This window comes from Somniosus microcephalus, chromosome 6 (assembly GCF_052327205.1).
Source record: "Somniosus microcephalus isolate GS21.2 chromosome 6, FLI_Smic_1.0, whole genome shotgun sequence".
Lineage (NCBI taxonomy): Eukaryota > Metazoa > Chordata > Chondrichthyes > Squaliformes > Somniosidae > Somniosus > Somniosus microcephalus.
Window position 1 is genome coordinate 187,745,568 of NC_140992.1, and position 18,885 is coordinate 187,764,452.

General features: G+C 46.2%; 1 protein-coding gene across 1 annotated transcript in view; it reads right to left on the bottom strand.

Moving 5' to 3' along the window:
* Positions 1-1,308: 1,308 nt before the first annotated feature.
* Positions 1,309-18,885, bottom strand: part of LOC147116246 (endonuclease/exonuclease/phosphatase family domain-containing protein 1-like) — a 48,915-nt gene continuing 31,338 nt past the window's right edge. The window contains exons 3-7 of the mRNA XM_085991031.1: positions 14,811-14,921; positions 12,692-12,826; positions 8,855-8,975; positions 6,881-7,075; positions 1,309-5,583 (exon numbers count right to left, since the gene is read on the bottom strand). Of these exons, the coding sequence (XP_085847157.1) occupies positions 5,468-5,583; positions 6,881-7,075; positions 8,855-8,975; positions 12,692-12,826; positions 14,811-14,921 (678 nt within the window). The 3' untranslated portion in view covers positions 1,309-5,467. The remainder of the gene's footprint in view (positions 5,584-6,880; positions 7,076-8,854; positions 8,976-12,691; positions 12,827-14,810; positions 14,922-18,885) is intronic.

Here is an 18,885-nt window from a genome sequence, read left to right on the forward strand (position 1 = left end):
TCCTATGGCGTGAGGGTTTTACGGGCTCCCACAACCCATCTGAGGGGGGGGGGGCCACCCACGCCCACGGACGCAAGTATCCCGCTGGATGTCCACCCAGAATTTATAGTTGGAGCTCCGACTCCACTTGCCGGGACTGTCTGGAGTGGGGTTCGAAACCCTACTCCTTCTGGCCCAGCGGCAGGGATGCTTACTGCTATGCAAAAGGCCCACTCCGCACAAAAGGTGACACCCATACGTTTCCTGCGCCTTTTCCCTCCCCGTGACTGGAGTCCTATGCTGCCACTTGAAAGACCAAGCTATCATCTGCCCTTTTTGCGGCGCCTATGACTTCTCATTACCAATGATGAGCAGGCGCTGCGCCTCCACCTCCTTGAGGAGATTGCTGAGGTCATCATCAGTTCAATTGTGAGTTCTTTTAATGCCGTGAATTGTGCTCATTCCAGCCATTTCACTTTGCTAATCGGATTGGGCCTTTGGCATAGCGGTAGGATCCCCGCCGCTGGGCCAGATCAGGGTAGGGTTTCGAACCCCGCTCCAGACAGTCCCGGCAAGTGGAGTCGGAGCTCCGGCTCTAAATTCTGGGTTAACATCCAGTGGGATATTTGCGTCCGTGGGTGTGGGTGGCCCCCCCTCCTTGTATAGCTTGTGGGAGCCCGTAAAACCCTCCCGCCATAGGACTAACCGCCCTAATGGTTGGTTCAAAGATGGTTACGGTCACGGAATGAGCGTTAATCATGGCCATAAATCCTTCCACCACTTCATACAGTTCCCCAAAGGGAACAGTGTGAAGACACGTATGACGACGACATTGCTAAATAAATAAATGGAATTTAAAAAATTCTTTTAGGGCTTTTAAAAGTCTTTAAATTGCTTTAATCCTGTTTAAAACTACTTCAGATTCTTCAAAATAATGTAAACGTTTTTAAAAGTTTATAAAAGTTACCAAAATCTTCAAAAAACTTCCAAAAACCTATTTAAACTGCTGCTTTGCATGTAAAAATGCTTAGCAGCTTGGCAGAAACATTGGGGGCGTGTCCTGTTAAACTGAGACCTCAAGGGGCGTGTCTCAGTTGCACAGCGCGCTACAGGCTTCGCGCTGGCTGCACTCCTGGGCGGCGTGACGTCATACGCTGCCCGGGATTCTTCTTTTTCAAAATCGAATTCCAGGCGTCCCTGGAGGTCAACGGCCAGCGCGTCGGGTAAGTGCATATCAGGGGCTTGCATGCGCGGCAAGCCCCCGATCTGAATTTCTGGCCCAATAAATCCAGTGAGAGTGGGAACAAAGAATGACCAGAACACACCCGGTTTAGAAAATTCCTGACCCTCGTGGTGATTTTAATTCCAGTACAGGCAAAAGAAATGGCAGCAGTCAATAACAGTGAAACAAACTGTCACACAACAAACACGGTTCCAAAAAAAGTGCACATCTTCGAATAACTTAACAAAAATATATTAGAATCAGACGAGTTACATTATGTTAGTATTTGGATAAACATTTTGTATCTGTGAATAGGAATATAGGAACAGGAGTAGGCCATTCAGCCCCTCGAGCCTGCTCCGCCATTCAATGAGATCATGGCTGATCTGCCATCTAACTCCATATACCCACATTTGGCCCATATCCTTTAATACCTTTGGTTAACAAAAAGCTATCAATTTCTGATTTACAATTAACAATTGATCTGACATCAATTGCCATTTGCGGAAGAGAGTTTCAAACTTCTGCCACCCTTTGTGTGTGAAAATGTTTCCTAATTTCACTCCTGAAAGGTCTGGCTCTAATTTTTAGACTATGCCCCCTCGTCCGAGAATCCCCAACCAGTGGAAATAGTTTCTCTCTATCTACCCTATCTGTTCCCCTTAATATCCTGAAAACTTCAATCAAATCACCCCTTAACCTTCTAAACTGTAGGGAATACAACCCTAATTTGTGTAATCGCTCCTTGTAACTTAACCCTTGAAGTCCGGGTATCATTCTGGTAAACCTACGCTGCACTCCCTCCAAGGCCCGTATATCCTTCCGAAGGTGTGGTGCCCAGAACTGCTCACAGTACTCCAGGTGTGCTGGTGAGACCGCATCTGGAGTATTGTGTACAGTTTTGGTCGCCCCATCTGCGGAAGGATGTTCTTGCCATGGAAAGAGTGCAACGGCGATTCACCAGGCTGATACCTGGAATGGCGGGAATGACCTACGAAGAGAGATTAAATAGTTTGGGCTTGTACTCACTGGAGTTTAGAAGATTGAGAGGGGATCTCATCGAAACATATAAAATTATGGCAGGCCTGGACAGGCTGAATTCAGAGAGAATGTTTCCAATGGCCGGGGAGCACAGAACCAGGGGCCACAGTCTAAAAATAGCGGGCAAATCATTTAAAACAGAGATGAGGAAGAATTTCTTCACTCAAAGAGTGGTGAGCCTGTGGAATTCCCTGCCACAGAGGGCTGTGAAGGCTAATTCAATAAATATTTTCAAGAGAGAATTGGATATATTTCTGAAGGCTAAGGGGATTAAGGGTTACGGAGAAAAGGCGGGGACGGGGTACTGAACTGGTAAGATCAGCTATGATCTCAGACGAAGATCAGCCATGATCTCATTGAATGGCGGAGCAGGCTCGAAGGGCCGAATGGCCTACTCCTGTTCCTATCTCTATGTTTCTATGTTTCTAATCAGGGCTTTGTACAGCTGCAGCATAACTTCTACCCCCTTGTACTCTAGTACTGTAGATATAAAGGCCAGCATTCCATTAGCCTTTTTGATTATTTTCTGTTCTGTTAGAGGAACAATTTACTTCTTCTGTCTGTGGCATAGTGGAATGCTCATTGTTCCGATTTGAAAGACTTGTGGAAAAGTTGAACTGTTTTCTAACAGCAAGTGACCACCTTAAGACTTTTATTTTTTTTTCTCACCCCGTTTCTCCCCCCTCCCTCCCCTGAAGATGTTGCTAGGACTCTGTTCGATGGATGGCAACCGAACTCCATTATCTCAGCCAAGTGGACATTCTTTGTTATTCAACTGGAGTGGGTGGAAATCACAGTTGTCATCAGCCAATGACCACAGATGTACTTCCAGCAGCAGTCGTGGGTTTACGATCAAAAGTAGGAACCCTGGCCAATTACCCCCTCCCCCACCTCTAACCAATTGAGGCCAACATTCTAAGCAGTCAGTCAATCTCATTGAGGCGGCGGTGACATTTCTGCACCCGTGTCAAGTGTTGTGGCTAACCCTGATGGCTCAGCCCGTAAATGCACTGCTCAGTGGGCCTGAGCCATGTAAACGAGGAGGGCCCATGGTTTATCTCCAGGCTGTGTTGAGTTTGCTGATCTCAGTCAGACCAGCAGATGGACTCTACAGTTAGTCCCAGTACCCTTGGATTATTAGCCAGAGTTCCCGATCCTGTTCACTCTCCAGCAACCTCTGCTGGGAAACATGGGTGCAAGGATGTTCAGTGAGGTTTTGCTGCCAACCCCTGCACCACCAACCCTCCCCCTGCACCCACCCCCCCCGACTGTCCCACAGTAAAATAGCCTGCCAATACTCATATTCAGGCTCGCTGATGGAGAATGACCACTTGCATGAGGTACCAGAGGGTTGCCAATGTCAGTGGTACTGTAACCCAGCATGAGACTGTGCTTTCAGGGGAGAAGAGGGAAAAGTAAACATTCTATCTATCCAAGAATCTGAAGAATTAAAGGTATACTTTCTTCAAGAAAAAGTGCCCGGCTAATCATGTTTTTGGGCAAGGAGGAAGAAAAGCCGGAAGATTGTGTCCCATTTGTGTCATGCGTGAGTGACACGCTGAAGAACTTCAATCCAATTCATGTAATCACACTGCATGCTTGTAAAATTTTTAAAAATTGCATTTGCTGAACACTTTTTGATGAAAGATGTGTCCCTTTAAGACACATCCCCCGTGTAACTCGTGTCTTCAGATTTGTACATAACATCCCATGTGACGGATGAGGCATGAATCCTGAGTACTCATACGTTCAAACTGTAATTGGGTCAGCACAGGTCCGCATGATTCATCAGAAGATAAGCCTGAGGCCTCCATGTTTATCACACCATAGTCTGACATGGTGACAGTGGGAGCTGGATTAATTGTCAATCATATTAGTTGCACAGGGGCCAGTGGAGACTACATTAAAGGTACAGAGGAAATAAAAACAGAGGAGCAAGGAGCCATTCTTTACCATCATCAGTGACATCAGAGTTCAGATCAGGACAACAGGTGTTCTGAGCTTTGGATGTTTTTTTTCCATCGTGCTGGAAGGGATTACAGGCCAAGCCCATATCGTCACAAACCATCTCTGACCACAGCAATCTCCTCATAGGGGTGTTATGTTGTGACTGGTCTATTGCCAACTAGCCACAGGCAAGATTATCAGAAAACTAGTTGTTGAAAGTGATATTTGAAGCTATTGGCCAATAAAAAATAACTTCTGTTTCCGTGCTGCTGGTAGTCATGACAACAGTAGCCGATTTCCTTGAGGTGTCAAGCAGGATTTGCACCAGGTCAACCAGGTTCTGCGGAAGTTATCAATGTGACTGCTGCTGCAAAGTGCACCTGTGTGGATGATGCCTCCATGGTTGAATAACTTATTGACACTCCCTGTCTAGGTTCACAGTAGCCACTTGGATGAGGTCTGAGATGCGTACTAACCTCTCTGGAACTGTACCCCAGTGTGACCCACCACTCAGGCGGAGAGAGAAAATGGTACGTCGGCTGGTAGAAATGGAGAACTTTTTCCGACACTTGTCTTCTTGGGCAAGTGCCGCTAATGGCTGAGGCCAAAATGACCTGAAATAGTCATTAATGCCTAATAGTTGAAGAATATTGAAAATCTCCAAATCCTGCTTTCCACCAATTTCTAAGTAATGAAGTTAGAAGAAAAATATACAGGCAGGAAGTCAGGAGAACCCCCATTGAATTTTACGGCCACAATAGTTTGTTTCTGTCTTTGATAAAGAATTGATGGCATTGTTGAAAATCGGAATGGCCAACGAGACCAGACTAACCTGGAAGGTGCACTTTGTGGAATGCCGATTCCACCCCCACCCCCCCCAAGTTTTGCAGTAAATCAGTGTTATCTGCTGGTAGGTGAATTAGAACAATCATTGGTCTAACTATATTAAGTTAGTTAATCATAGAATAATAGAAATTTACAGCACAGAAGGAGGCTATTCAGCCCATTGTGTCTGTGCCGGCCCAAAAAGAGTTATGCAGCCTAATCCCATTTTCCACCTCTTGGTCCATAGTCTTGTAGGTTATAGCACTTCAAATCCATATCCAGGTACTTTTTTAAATGCGATGAAGGTTTCTGCCTACACCATTGCTGAATTTCTTGTTGGATTAGAAACAAACTAAACAAAAAACAGTTTCAAATAGTCATGGTGGCCCATTTTCTCTGTCATTCTTAAAGCAGATTTGTTATTCAGTGCAGAACAATATTTCCAGTTTGTCTCTAATCAGTGAAGAACTCAATCCAAACTGGGCAGTGCTGAGATACCATTCCTCCCCACTTCCAACCATCTGGTATCCAGGGGCTGCTGAGACCCTGTCGAATCACTCCCCATCTTCCTGTGAAGAGCAGAAACAAAGAGATGAGATGCTTTCAACAGGCTGAGAAGATTCAGGAATGTCACAGCTGCCACATTGAATAACAGTACCAAGAGGTCCAAGGACAAGTTCACAACAACAAGAAGTAATTTAATTCAGATGACGTTTGTGAATCAAAGGTTTCATGGTTTAAAAACACTCAATGCCCTTGTGCACTGAAGAATATAGAGCAAGAAAGTTATAATTTCAACCTTTTGGTTTCAAAAGGAGCAACAGTTGTTGCTGTATCTTTACGTTCTTCCCTTGGAGAATAATGTGAAATAGCAGAAGGGTTCGAAGGCTGATTAACAGTCTGACAGGCTGTGATGTGAATGATCCTTCCATGCCCATAACCACCTTTATACCAGCTGATAGGGTGGTTAGTCCAATACGACTGGAGGGTTTTATGGGCTCCTACAACCCTTACAATGAGGCAGGGGTGGGCACCCACATCTACTGGACACAAGTGTCCCATTGGATGTCAATCTAGAATTCAGAGCCAGAGCTCTGGTCTCTACTCACCGGGACTGTCTGGAGCAGGGTTCGGACCCTATACCTTCCAACTCAGAGGTGGAAATGCTACCACACTGCCAAAGGCTTGTTCAGAAGCTACAATGAGGAAATACAATTTTTTTTAAATGCATTCACAGGATGTGGGCGTCCCTGGCAAGGCCAGCATTTATTGCCTATCCCTGATTGCCCTTGAAAGGCCATTTCAGAGGGTAGTTAAGAGTCAACAACATTGCTGTGGGTCTGGAGTCACATATAGACCAGACCACGTAAAGACGGCAGATTTCCTTCCATAAAGGACATTAGTGAACCAGATGGGTTTTTACAACAATCCGCTAGTTACACAGTCACCATTTCTGATACTAGCTTTTTATTCCAGAATTATTTAACTGAATTTAAATTCCCCAGCTGCATTGGGATTTGAACTCTTGTTTCACGGATTATTAGTCCAGACCTCTGGATTACTGGTCCAGTAACATTACCACTATGCTACCATTCCCATGTGTTAATTGGTCTTTGCATCTCTAGGCTTTGGGGTGAGAGGTGGGGGGAACAACTGGGATTCTTGCACCTAATCACCAAAAATTGGAAGGCAGCAGATTTGTTCATTGACACAATGACATCATCGTCTCACTGATTGAGGTAACTTGAGGCCTGCTCTCCACTGTCTGTAGACTATCTCACCAGACACAGGTACTTTAAGAGGAAGCCATTTGGTGGAAAACGTTATTTGCTTCTTATGAGGAAGGGGCAGTGAGATGTCTCCTACCCGTGTAAGCAGCATGGGCCTGCTGGTTCCACCATATGTTGTCCTGAGAGACTTCGCCGTTCTCGTTCTTGCTGCTGATGTTGGTGAATACATCATTGGGAACACAGTGCTGGAAGTGGTTTTCTCTCAGTATGTTGAACTCAGTGGCATTGGGCTGCAAACCAAAGTGCCCCAAAATGATGAGGTGCTTCTGGTCTGAAAGACAGGAAAGGAGAATATCGTTCAGCTCAACAATGTAATCTGATTAGGAGAATTTGTCAGAGCTTCAGTTTATAAATGTTCTATTTGAATCTTCGAAACTCATAGAATCATACAGCACAGAAGGAGGCCTTTCGGCCCATCATGCCTGTGCTCTTTGAAAGAGCTCTTCAATTGGTCCCACTCTTTCTGCAAATATTTTCCCTTCAAGGATTTATCCAATTCCCTGTTGAAAGTTACTATTGAATCCGCTGCCGCCACCCTTTCAAGCAATGCATTCCAGATCAGAACAACTTGCTGTGTAATAAAAATCTTACTCACCTCCCCTCTGGTTCTTTTGCCAATTATCTTGAATCTTGAACCGTTTTTTTTTGTAAGGTGTGCGGCCAGTTACTACCCATGCCGCGGAGCAGCGGAATCAAGGTTGGTGTCCATGATCCAGCACAATGGTGAGAGTCGGCGGATTCTAATACCGTCCGTTCTCCGCCCCCACCGAAAGTTAAAATGATCTCCCCTCCCCTGAGTGTTGATGGGCTAATTGGCATCCACTTCCCAGCAGAGATCGAGAGTAGGAACCTTGGCTGATGTTTCTCCTCTCTAGCTTGGGGCTATTGAAGCCCATTGTGGAATCCTTAGTGCTGTTCCATCTGAGCCCAGTTAACTCAGCACAGACTGAGGTTCGACCTGGAATCATCCCACTCTCTATGGCTGAGGGCCACATTGAGTGGTGTATTTACACACTAAGCCATTGAAACATGTACACAGATGGCGATCCTCAGGTGCTGTTGAGAACTGGGGGGGGGGGGGGTGAAATTCCGCAGTGCTACCGCGGTCCACCATCATACTTTGGTGGCAGACCATCGGAACCCCCAGAGAAATGGTGTAAATGACCGTTTTCAGCCATTTACGTGGTTTATCTGGGGTTTCTGCCACTCTCCCGCAGAAGGCACGACAGAAGAGCTGAAGATTCCCCGCTAATCTCAGTTGATGCCAGTTACACTGCTGCTGGGAGGTTTTGGGCTCGTGTACGGTGGGAGGTGGGCGGGGCAGATGCTTGTGACCTGGCACCTCTCTATAGAGAGATGAGCAAAAATCGAGGATGGGTCCTCACTCGGCCACTACCCTAGCCTCCTGAGGCCAAATCAGATAGTGGCAGGCTGTCTAAGACTTGAGGAGAAGGAATTAAAGAGTTTTTCCAACCTTTGCAACTTCTTCCCAACCTAATGTCCCTTCTGTGCAATCCAATCCTCTGGCTCTGGCCTCCTGGGTATCTCCTGCTCCCTCACTGGTGGTAGATTCTTTTACATCTCGTATGTATTCTCAGGAACTCCCTAAACCATCCCCCCTACTACTCTCTGTCTATGTGTGTCTGTCTCTCTCTTTCACTCTCTTCCTTTTGCTCTCTCTCTGTCTTTTTCACTCTTTCTTTCTCTCTGCCTTTAAAGTCTTCTTAACACCCATTTCTTCTGCAACCTCTCTTCACTCTCCCACTGAGGCTCAGCTCAGTGTCTGCTCCTTTCTTCCTCTATAACGCAGCTCGGCACGTTTTTCGATGTTAAGGGAGCTATATAAAGGCAAGTTCCTGTTGCATCGCCAGTCCTGCACCCCTCCATTAACTGAGCTGTTGAGCACTGGGCTGCTCCACTCACCAGACTTGTCACGACAACTTCATTTCCAAGTGGCCTGGTGAATTTGGCATGGCTTTTATTTTTGTTCCATCATATCCTGTACTTTGATGAAAGCAATACCCATTTTAACAGAATGTGATGTAAATACCTGCGAGGTGCGGCCGGAGCCTGCCCATTTCCAGGGGTTTGTGCGGGGCGTCCGACATGGCTCCAGGGTGCTGCTTTGCCTTAAGATGAACGTTGATGATTTTGAGCGGCAGCTCTCCCATCTGCACAAGTCAGACACGGGATGAAGACAGAAAGAAAGTTCTTGTTAATCTTTGAGAACCACAGCCTTGACAAACACAGGGTGTAGCTTTATCCAAAAGATAAAAGCAAAGGCCCCGAAATTCCATGGGCAGTGATCTGGGCTGCTCTGCTGGGATCGTGCCCACAGCTGCCCAGCCTAATGGAGTATGCCGCATGTCAGGTAAGTGGGAGGGCACCTCCTTTGCACGGGGTAGGTGGGCACAAGCACCACTTTGGGAGCATCTTTGGGGGACTGCCTGCCCCATGCCAGCCTGCCGGTAGTGGTGGGCCAGTGCATTGCCAGGACTGTCCCTGACTCTGGCAATAACCTGATTGGCCCCCGAGCAAGGGATCTGATCCAGGAAAAAATGTTCTTCCTCTTGTAGATCAAGACCACTTACAAGGCTTGGAGCTCACCAGTGGGGCCCACATGTGCCCTGTGGAGGCCAGTATGCCTCATCTTTCTTGGCATCTCAGCAACCACTACTACATCAGGTCCCGACTGAGGCCCAGGAGCCTCACCCTGTTATTTGCCTTATACGGAGCAGATGGAGGCTCCGCCCCTGACAAGGTCACCAGGAAATGGTGGAGTACCAACGTAACCAGGTTTCCACCATTTCTGAGGGAGCTCCCCAAAGTTACAGTGGGACACTGGCAGAACCCCTGACCAATTTCAGGACCACATGGTTTGCCTCCTATTCTTGGCCAGGTGCATTCTGTGCGAGGCTGGAGGAGGGGTGGATGTGCTTTCTTGAAATTTGATCGAAAGGACACTACATGACATTCAACGTTGGGTTTGTAGATAGCAGGGAGTGATTACAAGCCAGTAATCTTACTCATGCATTGAAATGAGCAAAACTCAAGCAGTTTATATTGTCTGAACCCTCAGATTAGATTACCACCATCTAACTGCGCCCCCCAACATCCTTCCATGAGATGCACCTTCTATTCCCTTGGTCCCCTTCCCACCTAATCCCTCATCACTGTTACCCTTCCTGGCTATTGTTAGTAGCTCCCTTTGGTCGGGTGCAGCCTTTATCTCCTTAAAAGCGCAGCTTGATCGAGCCATTCTCTCCTACTACTGTCCCATCTCTTACCTGTCTTTTTTCTCGAAGGTCTTTGAACATGACATTGCCTCCCTGTTATGTGCCCGCCTCTCCCAAAACTCCCTGTTCAAGTCCCTTCAACCCAGCTACCAAACCTGGCCAAAGTCACAATGACATCCAGTGTGACTGTGATCGGGATACATTATGCTTCTTTATCCTCCTTGATGTCTTCTAGATATTCACCTTGACATTGTCATCTTCCTCCATCAGGAAGTACTTTTACACACACAGGGTAGTAGAAATGTGGAATTCTCTCCCCCCAAAAGGCTGTGTATTCTGTGTCAATTGAAATTTTCAATGCTGAGAGCAATAGATTTTTGTTGGGTAAGGGTATCAAGGGATATGGACCAAAGGCAGGAAAATGGAGTTGAGACACAGATTAGCCATGATCTAATTGAATGGCGGAACAGGCAAGAGGGGCTGAATGGCCTATTCCCATTCCTACCTTACTATGTTCCTATGGCTATAGAGGAGAGAGCAGGGCAGTGGGATCAGCTTTAGCTTGCTCTCGCAAAAAGACACAATGGGCTGAATGGGATCCTTCTGTGCTGTAAACTTCTATAGTTTTATGGACCTTGCTTTATACAAATTGGCTGCAGTATTTACCAACATAACAACTGCCGCTGAACTTCAAAATAATTAATTGTGTGTGAAGTGCTTTTAGATGTTTTGGGGAGATGTAATAAGGCACTATATAAATTGAAGGCTTTCATTTTTCTCCTTCTCAGTTAATTTGATTTAGATTCCAGTAGGTGGCAGCATCCACTGAGAGTCAATGCTATAGGAGTGAGTGGGCGTGCACAGTTGTGTATTTGGGTTCTGGGTAGATAATGCATTGCAGATGTGTGATAATCTTTAATATGACAGACTATTATGCCAACATTTTTAATCCTTCAATGATCAATAGATATCAAAGAACTTCATGGCGTCTATTGTAAAAAGTAACAGAAGCCATGAACGAATTTCACTAATAATGCGCATTTTCATGGAGCCTTTAACATAGAAAAATGTCCCAAGACGATTTAAAGAGGGACCGATATCAAGCCATGGTGGGAGAGTTCAGTGTGGTGACTGGTTGAAAGATGAGTTTTGTTTAGGTTCTTACAGGTGGACGAAGAAGTGGTGAGGCAGATGGGGTTTAGGGAGGGAGTTCCAGAGAGTGGAGCCGAGGTGACTGAAGGCCCTCTTCAAGGAGGCGGAATGCACACAAGGCCATCGTCAGAGGATTGAAGGGTGTGAGAGGTGGTGCAAGGTGTTAGGAGGTTGCAGAGGTAGGATGGAGTGAGGCGGTGGAAAGATCAGAAGATGAAAACGAGGATTTAAAATTCAATGTGCTGGAGGACAGGAAGCCAGTGTTGGTCAGTGAGGATGGGGGGAGGGGGTCATGGGTGTTTGGGACTTGGTGCAGGACAGCATACATGATGCAGCTGAGGTTAAAGTTGAAGTTGGAGCACGGGAGGCCAGCAAGGAGAGTACTGGAGAAATTCGGCCTAGAGGCGACAAACCCATGGACAAGAGTTTTTTGCAGCAGTGAGGCCGAGGCAGCAGCTCTAGGTGGGTGAGGTTGCGGAGGTGGCTAGAGGCCAGCAATATAAGATAGTTACCAAGAAATCAAATAGGGATTTCAGAAGAAACTTCTTTACCCAAAGAGTGGCGAGAATGTGGAACTCACTACCACAGGGAGTAGTTGAGGCAAACAGTATAGATGCTCAGTATAGTGTAGATATAAGGGGAAGCTAAATAAGCATATGAGGGAGAAGGGAATAGAGGGTTATGCTGATAGAGTTAGATGAGGAAGGATGGGAGGATGCCCGAGTGGTTGGGCCAAATGGCCTGTTTTTGTGCTACATATTCAATGTAAACAGCCTTGGCGATGGATAGGATGTAGGGTCTGAAGCTTAGTTCAGATTCGGAACATAAAGCTAAGATTGAAAAAGGCCTAATTTAGCCAGAGTGAAGGATAGAAGGATGGACAAAGGAACAAAAATAGAACATAGGAACGGGAGTATCTTCCTCAGCTGTTTATTTCATCTTCCCTTAAAATTTGCACTAGTGGTACAAAGAGCAACAGGATAAATGACCAATTAATCTGGTTTTGGTGCTGCTACTTGATGGAGGAATGTTGGCCAGGACACAGGGAGGACTACCTGCTCTTCTGCCAGTAGTACATTCACCTGAATCACTGGAACAGGGGCCTCAGTTTCTTGCACCAACCAAAGGACAGCACCTCTGACAGTACAGCACTCTGTCAGTACTGCACTGAAGTGTGCCAGCCTAGATTATGTGCTCTGGAGCTGGGCTTGAACCCACAACCAACTGAGCGAAGCTGACACTGTCAGGAGGGTGAAAGGAAGGGATGGAAGAGCAGTGAGGAATGAATAAGACAAACATGGAAATGCATATAGTTGTCAAATTATAGGCCTCGGTTTTCTGCCCACCCACTCCCACTGGTGCCTTAATGATCTGGTGTGGACGAGGCAGTGAGGTTGCTCAGGGACTCTTTGCTGCACCTCTCCCCTCTCCATTTCTTGATGTACAGTTCCATATAGATGGCCTCAAGTAGCAGCAAGGCCTTTTCAATTCTACCTTACCTTAAAACATCCTAGCAAAGGCTGACTGTACGGCTGGTGTCCATTGTCGTGCTCCAACAGCTTCTCTAGGCTGATGGCCTGGTCCAGCTCGAGGTCTGAGCTACTGTCCCAAAGAAAGGCCACACGTTCTACCTCCTGTGGGAAGGTTGGGAGCAAAAAAATGAAACAGCCGAGCTTTCTCTTAAACGAAAAATACCAAAGTAAATTGTATTCAGGTGGTTTGCGCAGAGTGGGGCTCAGAGGTCTGTGGGGTGGAGGGGTGGTTAGAAACTCACACTAAATAATTGCAGCACACGCTACTTTGGAATTATTTAAGGAACTTGAGGAACTGGAGTTGCCTACACACTGCATGGAGGTTTTCCCCAAAGTAAAACCCGTGTTTCCTTTACATGGAAGAAAAGGTGAGAGCCAGTTTGCAACCCAGAGAGGCCAGTTATGAAAGGCCTTATCCAAGGATATTAAATACTAAATAAAATTGGATAAGGTAAACCTATTACTTCAAATTAAACCAGGAAAGTAGAGTCAGAGCACATAAATGGAGATTAGAACCGTGGAAGTTCACAGCTCAGAAGAAGGCTATCTAAATGTTCTTTCTTTCATTCAGCCTATCCTAACTGTGCGAGCTATTTGCTAAAGCAATCCAAAACTATTCTCACTGCTCCGCTCTCCCTCTGTAGTCCTTTATCTTCCTTTGCTTCAAATGCATATCTGCTCTTCCCTGAATTAATGCAATGGTCTCTCCCTTAATGGTCCCTGTGGCAAAGCATTTCGTGCTCCATCAACCCTCAAACCAACTGAGCCAGGAGGAAGGAAGGAAAGAAAGGAAGGAAAAGTACGGCAATGAAAGAGACAAACATGGACGTTTCTCCTCGTCTCTCCACTCTCAGTGGCAATTTTAAATCAATGACCCGTCGTCACAGACTCCCTCACCAGAGGAAATAATCTTCCCCTATTGTGCTTTGTGCTTGGGGCTTCCTATCTGATTTGCACTTCTTGAGTAAACAGTCATGGAGTGAGAGGATTCCTGAAAGTACCGGATTGTTAATACAGAATCATAGAATTTTACCACACCAAAGGCACCATTTAGCCCATCATACTTATGCCACGTTCGCTGAAAGCAAATTCCACTTGGTCCCATTGTCCTACCCTTTCCGCATACCCTTTTAAATTTCTATATTTCAAATAATTTATCCACTTCCCTTTAAAAAAAAATCTATTATAGTTTCTGCTTCCACCCCCATTTCTGGAAGGGCATTCCATGTCTTAACAACCCTCTGTGTAAAAAACATATCTCCTAACCTCTCTTTTTTGGTGATCTTAAATTTCTGTTGGTGACCTCCGGTTATGCCCTCTAGTTACTGACTCACTGACGAGTGGAAATAGTTTTTCCCTATTCACCCCTTCACTATTTTGAACACCTCTGTCAGATCTCCTCTTAATCTTCTATGTTCTATTGAAAAGAGCCCCAGCTTCTCTCGTGTCTCCTCATAACTAAAGCCTCTCATTCCTGATAATCAACTTAGGCCACACAACCCTTCCATGGCTTTTTTTAATATGTATTTTCTACTCGTGGTCCCACATTTAACCCATTTTTTGGCCTTTACAGTGCGTACAAATTACGTGATTTCAGGGTAAAACCAATGAGGTCTTGCACTTCTATACTGGTGTCACAGATGGGTACTGAACCAAACACTACGGGGTATCCCTCCATGGCCTCACCCCCTCCCTATCTCCGCAATCTCCTCCAGCCCTACAACCCTCTGGGATCTCTGCACTCCTCCAATTTTGGCCTCTTGTGTAGCCCTAATTTTAATCACTCCACCATTGGTGGCCATGCCTTCAACTGCCTAAACCCTAAGCTCTGGAATTCCCTTCCTAAACCTTTCCGCCTCTCTCTCTTTCTTTAAGACGCTCCTTAAAATCTACCTCTTTGACCAAGCTTTTGGTCACCTGTCCTAATATCTCCTTATGTGGCTCGGTGTCAAATTTTGTCTGATAACGCTCCTGTGAAGTGCCTTGGGACATTTTACTACATTAAAGGCGCTATATAAATACAAGTTGTTTGTTTGATTAGGGTGGGACTGATAATTTAGGCAAATAATTTTGCTCATGAGGGTACCTGTTTTTCTTGTCCTGGCGGGGTGTCCAACACAACATACTTCCAGCTGCCGCGGTCCCCTTTCCATTCTTGCACTGTAGCGATGGTGGGTTTCTCGAGCTCCAGGCATATCTGGAGAAAAGAAGCATTGGAGCAGGTTAATAACGTGATGGCGCTTACCTGCCGCCCTCTACTGGTGGAGGTGTTGATGGGCACAGTACCTCTACAGTAAGTAAATAAGAAAGACTTATATTTATCTGACAAACATTTCAAAACACATGACGTACAATTCATTTCAAGTGCAGTCACTGTTATGTAGGGAAACACGACCATCATTTTACACATAGCAAGTTCCCATAAACAGCAGTGAAATAAATTACCCTTTGAATCTCTTTTACATAGTGTTGGTTAAGAACATAAGAACATAAGAAATAGGAGCAGGTGTCGGCCATTTGGCCCTCGAGCCTGCTCCGCCATTCAATAAGATCATGGCTGATCTTCTACCTCAACTCCACTTTCCTGCACTGTCCCCATATCCCTTGACTCCCTTAATATTCAAAATCTATCGATCTCTGTCTTGAATATACTCAACGGCTGAGCCTACACAGCCCTCTGGGGTAGAGAATTCCAAAGATTCATCACCCTCTGAGTGAAGAAATTTCTCCTCATCTCAGTCCTAAATGGCCTAAATTATTCTGAGACTGTGACCCGTGGTTCTAGATGCCCCAGCCAGGAGAAACATCCTCCCTGCATCTATCCTGACAAGCCCTGTAAGAATTTTGTATGTTTCAATGAGATCACCTCTCATTCTTCTAAACTCTAGAGAATATAGGCCTAGTCTACTCAATCTCTCCTCATAGGACAATCCCCCCATCCCAGGAACCAGTCTGGTGAACCTTTGTTGCACTCTCTATGGCAAGTATATCCTTTCTTAGGTAAGGAGACCAAAACTGTACACAATACTCCAGGGTGTGGTCTCACCAGGGCCCTATATAATTGCAGTAAGCTATCTTTACTCTTATACTCAAATCCTCTTGTAATAAACATACCATTTGCTTTCTTAATTGCGTGCTGTACCTTGCATGTTAACTTTCAGTGATTCGTGTACAAGGACACCCAGGTCCCTCTGAACACCAACATTTCCCAAACTCTCGCCATTTAAAAAATACTCTGCTTTTCTATTTTTCCTACCAAAGTGGATAACTTCACATTTCTGCACATTATATTCTATTTGCCTTGTTCTTGCCCACTCACTTAACCTGTCTATATCCCCTTGAAGCCTTTTTGCATCCTCCTCACAACTTACATTCCCACCTAACTTTGTATCATCAGCAAACTTGGATATATTACATTTGGTCCCCTCATCCAAATCATCGATATAGATTGTGAATAGCTGAGGCCCAAGCACTGATCCTTGCGGCACCCCACTAGTTACAGCCTGCCAACCCGAAAATGACTCGTTTATTCCCACTTTCTGTTTTCTGTCCGTTAACCAATCCTCAATCCATGCTAGTATATTACCCCCAATCCCATGAGCCCTAATTTTGTTTAATAACCTCTTGTGTGGCACCTTATCGAATGCCTTCTGAAAATCCAAATACACCACTTCCACTGGTGGTTACAAACTCAAAAAACTCTAACAGATTTATCAAACACGATTTCCCTTTCTTAAATCCGTGTTGACTCTGCCCAATCCTATTATTATTTTCTAAGTGCCCTGTTACCATGTCCTTAATAATGGATTCCAGCATTTTCCCTACTACTGATGTCAGGCTAACTGGTCTGTAGTTCCCCGTTTTCTCTCTCCCTCCTTTCTTAAAAATAGTGGGGTTACATTTGATAACTTCCAATCCACTGAACTGTTCCAAAATCTGTGGAATTTTGGAAAATGACAACCAATGCATCCACTGTCTCCATAGCCACCTCTTTCAAAACCCTAGGATGTCGGCCATCAGATCCAGGGGATTTATCAGCTTTCAGACCCATTAATTTCGCCAGTACTTCTTTTTTTAAGGGATGAATGTCGGCTAGTCCACCGGAAGAACGCCTTACTCTTCTTTGAATCAAGCCATGGGATCACTAACATCCACCTGAGAGGGCAGTTAGGACCTTGGTTCATCTTCTCACCCAAGGATGGCATCTCCAACAACACAGCACTTGTCAGTAATGTTGTAGAGTGTCAGACCAGGTTATATGGTCAAAACTTTCCAATATGGAGGCAAATGTGCTACCAACTGAGCCAAACTAACAGGTAAAGACCCACCAAGTCCCTCCTGTCCAATCACCGACAGGTACTGATCCTCCCTACCATTGATATTTCATTGTTGTTGAGAGTGAGACAATTATTTGTTTTTTTCTCTCCTTCCCTCTCTGGCCCTGTCCCACTTCCACAACACATGACAACAGGACTGGAGGGCAACCTTCTCCAAGGCCTTTCCCATTGATGTTTTGTAACTAGTCACAAGGGGCAAGGGTTGAGGTGATGGGAGAGGCAACGAGGTGAAGTAAACCTGATAATTCCCTCTCCTTCGTGGGTGGAAGTGCCTAGTTTCCACGCGGTGGTCCCCCATGGCAACAAGGCTAAGATCCAGCACGCAGCAAAGAGTGAGGGGGTGGGGCGGGGAGGCTAAAAATGTGACCGCTGTACAGTCACTCAGAGGTTTAATGGGTTCAGGCTCCAATATATTGCACCATCGTATGTAGATGTTTGAATAACTTTCAATAACAGGGCTCCTCCTTAGATGGGCAACTTCCTTCATTACATCAGCACCTCAACTCAGTAGCCTCATCGTGGCCAAATGCTTCAGTTTGTTTTAAAACTCCTTTGAAATAGACCAAAGCTGGTTTTGGAAAAAGGAGAGCTGGGAAATAAATGGGGAAACTAATCCCTGAACGGACCCTTAAGGGGTCCAGTGAAGAGATATCTGTCTGTGGAACAGACTCACTGAAGGGATTCGCTCTTCTTCCTCCACCAGTCTGGTAGTCGCTCCAGGGCAAGCTGCTGGAGCTGGGTGGTGAGAGCAGCTTGTTAATGATGAGAACCTCAAAACAGGAACTGCATGAAAAATTTACACGAGGCCAAGGAGGGATGTTCTCGATCAACAGCTCCTGGCGATTGTGCAGGGAGGAGCTCCCTAGGTTTCTCTGCGTCACTGATGGTATTTGCCGTTTAACAATTTGCAAGCCACGGCTGCTTACAGGTTAAAGATTGTACTGCGTGGCACTCCCTGTGACTCAGTTTGTAAATGGACTGCTTCGTGTTGTATGAGCCACCCGGGTCACGAAGGTGTAGTGTATGTGCCTTTAAGGGGAGAACTACTTTTTACAGCTCCTGTGTACCGGCAGTGACCACACCTGTATATAACCCTGAGTAGGGATCTGTACTGTTTAGTTTTAGAGCAACCCTGATCCAGTAAACAACTGTTGATTGTTCCTCTGCAGTCTCTGTCGATTATTTGAAGGACACACTACCTAAAGATTCACGGATTCAACATTGGCGACGAGGTGATTCGAACCTACCTGCAACTCTGCAGAAGAAGGCCGATTCCATCAGTGCGGGCGTCGACCATCCTGAGAGGACTTGAGCAGGCAGAGGAGGCTGTGGAGAGCTGGGCTTGGTTCTCCAGCCGCGACAATCCAGCGCAGCGGGCTGGCAGCAGGTACGGCGCAGACCCTTCCCGGACAGCGGCGGCGGGAGCCGACCGACGGCACAGAAAAAGGCCGAGCAGCGTCGACGGGTAAGAGAGAGGGTAAAGCGCACAGGGCACAGCCGGGGTTGAAGACCGAGTGGCGTCAACGAGAGAGGGTGAAGCGCGCAGGGTGCAGCCGGGGTTGAAGGCCGAGCGGCGTCAATGAGAGAAGTGCGCAGGAAAACGCGCAGAGCACGGCCGGTGTTCAAGGGCTGAGCAGCATCCGCGGGGGAAGAAAAGAAAAGAAAGCGCGGGAGACGCCATTTGGGCCGCAGCAGAGAAGAAAGGGAAGCGCGGAGACACCATTTTGAGCCAGCGGAGAAGAAGGGAGAGCGCGGGAGATGCCATTTTTAGCCAGTCAAACCACACCCAGGGATGCAGAAGAGTGGCAGGGTCACAGCGTTCTA